This window comes from Brienomyrus brachyistius, chromosome 6 (genome assembly GCF_023856365.1).
Source record: "Brienomyrus brachyistius isolate T26 chromosome 6, BBRACH_0.4, whole genome shotgun sequence".
NCBI lineage: Eukaryota > Metazoa > Chordata > Actinopteri > Osteoglossiformes > Mormyridae > Brienomyrus > Brienomyrus brachyistius.
The window spans coordinates 17384348-17395461 of record NC_064538.1 but is presented as its reverse complement, the minus strand read 5'-3'; the positions used below and the strand labels follow the sequence as shown (position 1 = coordinate 17395461).

Genomic DNA, 11114 nt, shown 5'->3' with positions numbered 1-11114 from the left:
CTTAGATGCTGGAATGGAAGGCAGCATAAATGATACTGTGTTCCATTACCTCGATGGTTGGAAGTCAGAGCTGGGAATGACGTCACACCCGAGTTTTCCGCATTCCGGTACAAGTCAGAAAGCCATGTAGCAATACCAGGAAGCTGTTTCCTAAAGTGGTATGTTTTACTTAGCAGTAAACAACTTGTCTGTTTTAGGGTACTCTAATTTAAATGACCTTTATCTTAATTAATATACATTTAGCCCAAACTGCCTTAAATCTAAGAAGTTATCCTGGTAAGCAGGAAATCCAGCTTTTCTGAAACAGGATCCAGTTCTAGCCAGATTCATTCATGAAACACTGCGGTGACATGTCCTCAGATAGCAGTTGGACAGTACTGTGTGTACGGTCTTTTTAATGAAACACAAATAATACATAAGTGCTAATAAGGAATAAATAACTACAGATTTCACTTCTGTTGCTAAAGGGTGCAGCCATCTTGGATTTTGAAGTCAAGATTGCAGAGGTTCCAGCTTCAAGGGGCGTTCCAGTTGAAATTTCTGACTAGGAACGTGGAATTTCCGACTTCCGTTTGTTAGGTTAGGTGTACTGTATTAAAATGCATTTTCGTCTTGTGGTATTTTTGCCTTGCATTAGATGTATCGGGACGTAACCACAGTTTAACCTGAGGAGAGGGTACGTCAAGTGAGCTTCTAGCACATGGGCCAAGGTTGCTGTTGCCCAATACATGTCTTACCATTGAGGACACCGATGTCAAGTCGTCAGTATTGTTTCTGCAACTCCAATAACTACAGTCCGTTTCGAGGCACACCCAGGGCGGGCTAACACTTTTGACCTCAATATTTTAAAAATCCTGACTACAGCCCTGTCCCTATGGCAGAGTGAGCACATGGCAGTGGATTTATGATTGCAAATGAGCCAACAGTCAAAACATAAAACCAAAAGAAACCTCCCCAAATATCCAAAACACAGTGGGGTGTACTACAACTAAAACCCAAATTACATAAGTGCAAGAGCAGTGATGAGCTCGACATCTGAAAAAGAAACAAAACACACCCATCGCAACCCACATAATCTTCAAAGTCAAATGAACTGAATAAGAGCCTTATTCATCCAGACTCTGGATTTGTCAAACTCCGATGCCCATACACATAAAAAACACAAGTATAATGTCTTATTGGCCATTGCATAGTACATAGGAATTCATCTCATTCCCTCCCCCCTCCTGCATTTCATAGCTCAGAGGTCACAGCACAGGGTTGACCATCATGCAGCACCCTTGGAGCTGAGGGTTGAGGGTCTTGTTAGCCCACAGACATGTGACTGTTCTGTTGAACCCAGGCTCAAAGCAGCAACCTTCTGATCACAGGCACAGAGACTTAGCCCACTGAGCCACTCATACAGCACACATTTGCATTGCTTTAATGAAATTCTGTGCGATGCATTACCATCATCTGAATGGAAACACTTATCAACCTGTAAACTACTCCAAAGTAATTAGTCCAAAACAGTTCTATTATTATTATTGTATAATGTAGGTCAACAGCAAATAATCATCTTAGGCAGTACTGCTGGTGGTGGAGGTGAGAGTAGGGGGTATAGCATTAATCAATTTATTTTACCTTTCAGAAGCACACAGGCTTTTGTTTGCCTCGTAATGTAATAAGATGAATTACCGGTTTGCGTGTTTGCTGGTGAGATGACTCGCTTGAGATGACTTCCTTGGAACCTGATGCTATCTTAAGTCTGATTCCATGCAAGCCAACAATTGTCCACGGCAAATACACACACACGGAAATGCATGCTAGGGGGAACCGCGGCCCTGCTAGACAGAGATGATGGCATTTATAGACACCATGTCTAAAATAAACTCTTCAGATTGCATGTCAGTTTACCAGTGAAACAGAAACTCATATTCAGCGATAAACACGTCGCATGTCATAACCTTTAATTTCTTACTTTAAAGGCGTGGCCCTTCCATGTAATTCTTTATGTAGCAGCCCCTATTCAGACCTGCTGTTTAAAAAGTGATCATTTTTAAACTACTTTTTGCATCGCTTGAACAAAAAAATAAAAGCTGCTGAAAGATAATAACCACACATGAAGTTTCCTTAGAAGTAATATAAGATGCTCGGCTAGGACAATTGTTAAATAAAACATTAAACATATTGGCATACTTGTACGTGTTAAAGGGCCACAGAAGTCTTTTTAATCTTTGGGATTTTAACTTCCAGCTTATTGGAGTAGTTAAAAAATGGGCTTCATTGAATAATACTGGTAGAAGTAATATTTTTTTTCATTTACTCAAAATACAAATTGCATCACATGATTGCCCTGAAATGTGAGCATTGCTTTGATATTGTTTGGTTAGTCTAAAAGAAGGATTAGCAGTAACCTTCTAATAATCACCAAATGTCTGCTAAAAGCTCACTTCATGGTTATATCTGAATCAACTTCCATATGTGCTTTAAAAGTGAAACTGATTAAATCTAATTACAATCCAGATCTGCAGATTTTCTACATTTCTCGATGAGGTTTCACTAAAAGCTGAACAGAAATGTATAAATTTAAAGCCTATAATTTAAAATAGGACGTGGCGGGTGTCCTTAGGGATGCTTTCCAATCTGTTTTCAGCGAGTGAAAGGGCTTTTAGTGGCAGTCATTAGAAATTACAGCCTCATCTCCTGCAGGACCCCAGCTGTACAGAGTCTTAGTGTAATGAACCAATCATGAGCTCATCTGCCATCGACCTCCTGCTGCTTCTTTACTCTCCACACTATGAATGCTGGGCCGCACAATCAGGCTGTAGAACACAATGCATTTGCACTACTATCCATATGTTGTCGATCTGACTGGTATATGTTTCATTGTGCATCTGACAAAAGAGTGTAATATAAACTTTTCAATGTCCACATAATAATAATAATAATAATAATAATAATAATAAATCTGCTGCCTAGGATAGGCTTGTTTATCCCCGTGACTCGGACCAGCATAAGTAGTTATAAGATGTATGGATACTCCAATGTTATGAACTTGAAAGCATTTCAATATATGCAATTATTTGCAAATTACAAATAAGAACAAATGATTACCTTAAAATCAAATGAAAAATTTTAATAATTTGCAACATAAGACAAATACATTATAAAATATATTTACCAAAGTATGACGCAGTCATTACTACAAAATTAAATGAATAATTGGCTTCTTGAATACTGAATGATTTATATCATGTCTTTCACATTACAGGGATTTTCTGCTTTTTTGATATATATTAAAAATTCAATGTGCACACATTTTATAAAATGTCAGTTCATCTGAAGCTCATGATAAAAACATAAAATGTCACAAAGCAGATACAAACTATCATTAGGAGACGTTGAAACATTATGCAACAATGATACATCAAAAGGAAACATTAAAAAGTATAAAATATTAGTTAAAACAGCAATCAGGTGACCACTTCTGACACAAAAACTGCATTTTGCTGGCAATGCAGCAGACTGTTATGTCAGATTTTATGGTGTACCAGACGTGATAGAGTGTCAGTCATTAATTCCAAGAAAGGGTTAATTTCACGTAAAGATCAATGAAAAGGCCAAACTTAGGAGGTAGATATATTTTGCTGGTGTATGTGCATGTCCTTGAAGGACATACAGATCACATTTTAAACCTGTTCTTCCAGGCTGCTGACAGTAAATGAGGTCACTAATTAGTGCAGTTCTTCAGAAGCAGATTATGTTTTGGTAAACACATAGCATTCCCCCCGAACCTCTTCCTGTTATCTAGGCTCTGGTCTTTTCCAAAGAATTGGTCTGGAATTTGGGATGTTTTGGAATGTGGTTGTGGTTTAAACTGAAAATTAACATATTGTTGAACTATGTGCCTAATCCGACAGGGTAACCAGAATTGTTTCATTCCTGAGGAAAATATTTGATTGAGTCTTAATGCATGAAGTGCAAGAAGTGCACAAAGAACAAATGTATTAGCATTAGTTTTAGGATGCAATTACAAAAAAATACAATAGTAAAATGAAAGAGTGCTCAAGAAAATTTCCATACAGGTAAGGCCATTGCCTCTTGTTAATATATAACAATTTAATAAATAGTAATACATTTCATATTTAGGACCTATTCTCAAAGAGCAGTCCATGTTTAATCTTCACACGGGATGATTTCCAGACTCTCCCATCTTTTAGATAATTTGCATAAATAATAGTAATGGTAGTAGTAGAACTCACAGTTTCATAAATTCACTTCATCGCCCCTAACGAGCTCCTCACAAATGAGAAATCCTGTAAATACTCAAAATGCTCGTTCATTTGTAAGTACTGAGGAAACCTGTCTGAGTTGTGAATGTGAAAGCATTCCATGTTGCAAAGTAAAACAGGTCATTCTTCCAGTTTGACCAAACGCAACAAAAATAGCAATCGAGAATGGAATCAGGAACGATTCGAGGACATAGCTTCAATCTCGATGTCTAGATAGTTCAGCTCTGAGGATCCTCAGGTAGCTGTGCCATTGCTTCAGGAAGTGACCTTTAAACTGAAGGCTACAGATCCATCCACAAGTGTACGTGGTGCTCGAGAAGATCGCTCAGACGTGGGGCTTCAAGGGGAAGTGCTGTGTGACCGTGACGCAGCCATGGTAGCTCACGCAGCGCGACATGGGCAGCTCTTCGGTCAACTGTCTGCTCTCGGGATTGAAGGTCCACATCTTGTCGATGCCAAAGCCGCTCTCGTTTCTCCCTCCAAGAATGTATATCTTCCCGCCGGCCACCGTCAAACCACAGCTTTCCTAAAAACCCAAGAACCAAGAAGAGTCGTTATCTAACACAGCTCTCATAGCCACAGCTGCTTGTGCTGCTTTTGAACACAATCTATCGGTCATTTCAGTAATGCGCGTTAGGGTATGGTTAGTCTCCTAGTACAGTAGCTTACCAGTTTCATTGACAAGCTGGCCACCTTACTCCAAGTATCCAGACTTGGGGTGTACTTGTATATGTCATCCAGGAGGCCACCAACCACATAGATGTTGTCATCGAAGGTTGTGGCACTTATACACCTTTGAGTAAAGGGGCTGGGTGCCATATAACTCCACTGGTCATTAACAGGGTCATAGCACTGCACCTGTACCAGTTACAGAGAGTTAGCTTCCCTCGTCTTGCAGATTTGTCAGTCACAACATTGAAGCATCATGCGTTGTTTACAAATAAAGACTTTGTCATGTATGTAGACTTTCTCTCAGGACCAAATTGAGTTGAACGTGTGTGTTTTTTTGAGTGTGCTGAGAGCACCGCCTGAATCTTGCCTTATCTGTGTTGCAGTTTTCACTGAGGGCTCCTCCGATGATATAGAGCTTCCCAGAACAGGCTACCAGGGCAGCAGAGCTCACGGGCAGCAGAAGAGGCGCCACCTCCTGCCACTGGTTATCGTAGGCACTGTAACACTCCACGCTGGACAACCTCTGGTGCCCGTTGAAACCACCCACTGCATACAGCTGCAACCACAAGCAAGCACACGTCCATCACTGTCCGTCCGTCCATCCATCCATCCATCCATCTATCCATCCATACATGCACACAGTACCGTGCAAAAGTCAAAGGCAGTCAAAGAAAATCTTTAAATATTTTCTCTCGGTAGTGAGTACATATTTAATCTCAAAAAAGCTATTAAAGTCTTCCTGGATGGCTGGATGAACATTGCTTCGGTTCCCAAACCTCTCATCGGGAGCATCCCAGCTATTCCATGCGTTTGTTAAATTTCAGCACCGGCTCAATAAATTAATGAACTTAATTAGTTCAACAACTTATAGACTTATTCATTAGCCACATGAGTTGTGCTAGTGGTCCAATCAAAAAAACCATTGGTGTATTGGAGAGTTGCTGTAGATACTGTGGTAACTTTAGGAGAGGCTTAGAAATGGCTAAGCCGACACATTTTGGCAGACATATTATCATCGATTTACACCATCATTAAGATCATTTAAACCTAAGACTTTTGCACAGTACTGCACATACATATATCCATCCATCCATTCGTCAATCCATCCATTGTATCATTGCATATCCCTTATTAAGTAGAAGGTCATGATGAAATGCCCATATCTTTCTGCTTCATAACCATTTATCCTGGTAAGCATTGCAGGGTCCCTTTTACTTTACTTTTACATTATTTTTGTTGTTACTGTTACTTCTAGTCCCTTATCCAGCGAAATGCGTGTGCATGTTTCACGGATTGTATTTTTACAGCTTTTTTTTATCACATGCTGTACCCATGACTTACCTTTCCTTGGAGAGCTGTCATCTTGTGTCGCCACCTGCCATTGGCCAAGCAGGCGACGCGCACCCATTGGTCGAGCTGAGGCAGGTACCGCCATGTATCAGTGCTGTTCAGCTGGCCTCCTGCGACAAGCAATAACAGCAAACAAAAGCGTTTCACTCCCTTGTGTGAGTCAAGTTAACAAATATTAATTTTCACTCCAGCTGAATTATTAATATGAAGGTATGGTATCTTAATGTCAGCTATAGATTTTTCTAGACCAAGTCCTATTAACTTTTAAAATGTCACGTCCCGTTGTTCGAATTCTATTTGAATAACTAATCTGTTGCTAAGCAGGACTTATCAAGCAGTGCATGTTTTTAATGTTTTGTAGCATTTAATGAAAGTAGATCAGTATTATTCAAATGTGTGTGCGTGCGTGTTGAACTGTGAACCAAATCACACGCCAATGTTAACATCCATTGTTGTCTACGACTAGGTCCCACACAATCAGTGCTGCTGATGTTCAAGATAAAAGAGAAAGATAGAAGAGATGAAAAACTCATCTCATTTTTTATTTATTATATGTCATATTGGAGAACCAATTACTGACTGAAACAAATAGAGGGCAGACGTGATTGTAAACTTTACACTGGAAATGAAAACTGCCTTGCATCAAAACTAGTAATTCCACATTGCAAGCCTAAGCATTCAATGGAATCGCAGAGAGATATTCTAGCTGCTGCAGACGAGTTTCTCTGGAAAAGAATTTTGACAGAGAAGAGTATTGTCTTTCATCATGCCAGCTGATCCTTCATGATACCAGTTTTACATTTATCTCCATTGTGCATGTGATTTGCCACTGGGGTTGAATATTCGTAAACTCTAGATTCAACCATTCAATCACCCTTATCTTTGAAAATAATATTTTCTCCTTTTAAATTCTGTATACAACGCAGTCCACAATTATTGGCACCCCTTGTAAAGATTTGTAAAAAGGGTTAGGGTTAAAATCCACCTTTAGGTGAAGCAGCTTCATTGAGAAAAATCCAACCTTTCATTAACATAAATTTATTCCAAGAAAAAAAAAATCCTTCATCAAGAACATATGTGCCACAGTTATTGGCACCCCTGCTTTTTATAATTTGTACAACCTCCCTTTGCCAGTATAACAGCACTGAGTCTTCTCCTATAACATTTTATAAGGTTGGAGAATACCAAGCAGGGCATCTGAGTCCATTCCTCTTTACAGAATCTCTCCAGATCATTCAGGGTCCTAAGCAATCCCTTGCGCACTCTCCTCTTCAGCTCAGCCCAGGGGTTTTCAATAGGGTTCAGGTCAGGGGACTGAGATGGCCATTCTGACGTCAGATATCCATTTTTGTGTTGATTTGGACATGTGTCTAGGATAAATGTCTGGCTGGAAGATCCAGTGAGGTCCAGTTTATATTTCCTGGCAGAAGTAGCCAAATTTTGATTTAAAATGTCCTGGTATTTCATGGAGTCCATAATACCATTTGGGCTCTGTGTCACCTCATGTTCATATCCATGTTAACCAGGAAGATATGGATTACAGCTTGAAGGTTCCTATTCAATCAACTCAAAGATGTACAGTATGTAGGGGAAACATGCTTCAGTTACATTGTGTTCACTATAATTTCCAGGGGTGCCAATAACGTGGCACATGTGTTTTCGTTAAAGATAATTATTTCTTTATGAAGGATTTTTTTTCCTTGGAATAAATTTATGTTAATGAAAGGTTGGATTTTTCTCAATTTTTCGGTGTGACATGAAACTGCTTCACCGAAAGGTGAATTTTTTTCTAACGCTTTTTGCAAATCTTTACAAGGGGTGCCAATAATTGTGGAGGGTGCTTTATGTCTAAGTAATAATTTTACTATTTTGTAATACATTAAACATGTTTTCCAAATTATGGCTCTGTTTTCATCTTTACTCTATGAATGTCTTGCATATCAGTGGGTAAAATGTAAATAATTGCAAGAAAAATATAAAGTCTATATTTACTGAAAAGGATAATCTAACGTCTGACAGTGTCTTTGATTCTCGTATTACTGGATTATACCTGAAACGTAGACATCATTTTGAAGCTCGCAGGCTGCAAACTCGGACTTAGAGTATCCGGGAATGGAAGTTGCCGGAAGCCACTCTTTTGAGTGAATGTTGAACTTCTGTGTGTAGGACAGTCTGGAGAGGCCGTTTCTGTCACAACCACCAATCACGACGATCACTTCCATTCTCACTGTTGACCTGAGTGAAAGCAAGAGCTGAATTAAGGAGAAGTGAGACGGATGTGTGCTTGAGCACAGTGCCAGATGAAATCGACCAATTCGGTGCTATTTCGGTCATACTGGACCAAAGTAGAAATTAATTATCCTTCACTTCAAAACAAAATTAGACTGCTTCTGATGCTACGATTACCAAGAAGAAAGTAAGAAGATTGCATAACATAATACTAATTTCCCAAGAAGGGGAAGCAATTCAGTGTTTTTAAAGACAATATAAAATACTTATCACTTATTTCCTATTTGGTACTTTTTTGGTACTTATTTTCTTATCTGATATATTTTTGTCTATACCAAAAAAATGTCCATGCTACGTTTGCCATGTTTTCTAAATCTAAGATCTTGGTAACATACCTTCTTGGCTGTGTCCTGGAAGAATTAACTTCTTTTCCGAAGATATGATATCTCATAGCTTCGAGAAGCAGAGGGAGACACTCTTTGGAATCTTGGAGGATCTTATCACTTTCCAGTGTTTTAATGAGGAAAACAGGGTCAACCAAGGGTAGGTGGACACACTCCAGCAGGTCCTTCAGCGCTTCTTTCCTTTCATTTGGGTCATGGCGAACCCATTTGAGTATGGCTTCTACCAAGACTTCCTCACGGTCAACCTTCAACTGCTCACAGGACAAGAACTCCGTCAGGCGCCCCTTGGTCAGGCTGAGAAACTCTTCATGCTTATACACCTCCACGAAGTCCTGGTAGAGAATCTTCTGGCACTGCTCCGCCAGTGGCTGGATGAAGAAGGAGCTGGCAAAGTCCATGATGCCCAGGCAGTTGGAGTGATCGACTCGCTGCTCCAGGAACTGGATGCAGGCCTTACTAAGCACATTCACACCGAGCAGGTCAGCTGCCCTGAAGACAATTTCAACATTCTCCTCATCCACATCAACCTTGCCCTCATACATGAAGTTGAGCAGGTTTTCCATGGCAGCTGCAGAGATGCCCTGCAGTTTGATCAGAGACTGGCAGCTCTCGCGGAGCTGGCCCTGGAACATAGAGCGGAAATAGTTGCTACTGGCGCAGAGCAGAGCGCGGTGGCAAGGGAACTCCTGGTCCTCCACCTGTAGCACAACATCAGTGAAGATGCCACTCTTCCGGTATGTGCTGAGCACCTGCAGTATTTCAGTTGCAAAGCAAGACTCTGGGGAAAAGTTGGCCACAGTTTGTCCCTCCATTTGGGTCTCGGTTTTCTTGAATCTCATCAAAGATATTGGATCTACAAAATAAAACGTGGTGCAGACTTGTCAACAGAGGATGACATGTGTTTTTATGCGTGGTGTGGTAGCGTAAACTGTACGGCCGATAAGTGGCTTCGTGACAGCAATTGACAGCAATTCTCGACAATTATACAATTAAAACATATATAATTAAAAACATTTAAGTCTTTTTCAGGGACCGAGACACATATTCAGATGAGGGCAGCATAAGAGTGCATGTTAAAGCCATCACTTTTCATATTTACACAGATGACATCATACTATTACTCTTTGTCCAAATTTTTGAACAACCTCTCATCATTTGAATTAAATTTCATCTGTTTATTATTTATCATATTTCTTTATTATAAGGTAAATCACAATTACATACACTCTGACTTCCTTCACATTCACGCATGGTGAAGGATGACACATTATTGCATTTCATTTGTAAGTACTAATGCTATTTTCCCTGGATGTATGCCGCCACTGTAACATCTGATTTAGCTGGGTAATATTTTATTACCTTCTCGACTTCTCGAGTTTTGTCGTTTACATTGATAATAACGGTAGAAGAGATGCTAGAATGAAAGTGTGACAGTCCCGTCATAAAAGAGCAAAGAATACTGCTTCTTGAACAGCATAAATAGTTTCTACACACACACACACACACACACACACACACACACACACACACACACACACACACACACACACACACACAGCCACTCAAATAGTAGCCTTGATCAAAATCATCAATCTACATAGCCCTAAAAACACTTTAAGATGAAAGCAATACGAATGCGCACGTGCGCGTGGGCATACGTTGAAATCTATGATCTAAGAGATAATCGCAGCAGATGGTTCTCAAGCGATAGCATCATGCCGCTGAGCCGGAGCAGTTTGGATGCTGAGTTGCAACTGATACCGAAACGGGCGCCCATTGTTAAACTGCGGATTAATGACCGTAAACTTCACCATCTCAATCTATTACGTTCTCTCTTTCTTTCTGTCACTATAGTTCCTGTTTTTCCTGAGGAAAAAAAAACAAATGCAGCAGATATGTTTTTCGTTTGCTAAATCATTCTTAATGTCTTAATCTAATCGGTAGCTCAAAAATATATAGAAGGCTACATGGTGAAACAATTAGTCCACATGCAATTGTCATTTTAAATTAAGTGTTCTTGTTATAACAAATATCAAACTTACCTTCGCGACTAGGTCCGGTCGATTCTGGATAACTGAAAAGTAATATCGGTGCAGTACGAGCCCGGTGCCTTATGTTGATGTGAAGGAGACGCGCTGGCGTGTTATAAAGCCAGTATAAAAACAGCAGGATGGTCAGGGTGCGC

The 11114-nt window shown here is 39.9% G+C and overlaps 1 protein-coding gene across 1 annotated transcript; it reads right to left on the bottom strand.

The window, feature by feature from the left end:
• Positions 1-3103: 3103 nt before the first annotated feature.
• On the bottom strand, positions 3104-11085 carry klhl35 (kelch-like family member 35). Its single transcript, XM_049018415.1, has 7 exons — positions 10972-11085; positions 8921-9782; positions 8347-8531; positions 6288-6406; positions 5314-5502; positions 4944-5132; positions 3104-4800 (listed from the first exon to the last, which is right to left on the bottom strand). Exons 2-7 carry the CDS (start codon positions 9766-9768, stop codon positions 4600-4602), a joined length of 1731 nt encoding a protein of 576 aa, XP_048874372.1. The 5' UTR covers positions 9769-9782; positions 10972-11085; the 3' UTR covers positions 3104-4599.
• Positions 11086-11114: the final 29 nt, after the last annotated feature.

Bases quoted from the DNA above. Each gene is read 5' to 3' on its own strand.
- klhl35 (XM_049018415.1), bottom strand. From the start codon at position 9,768: ATGAGATTCAAGAAAACCGAGACCCAAATGGAGGGACAAACTGTGGCC. The intron at 6,407-8,346 runs GTATAATCCAGT...TGCTTGTCGCAG, and splicing joins AAATGATGTCTACGTTTCAG to GAGGCCAGCTGAACAGCACT. The intron at 5,133-5,313 runs GCAAGATTCAGG...TAACTGGTACAG, and splicing joins AAAACTGCAACACAGATAAG to GTGCAGTGCTATGACCCTGT.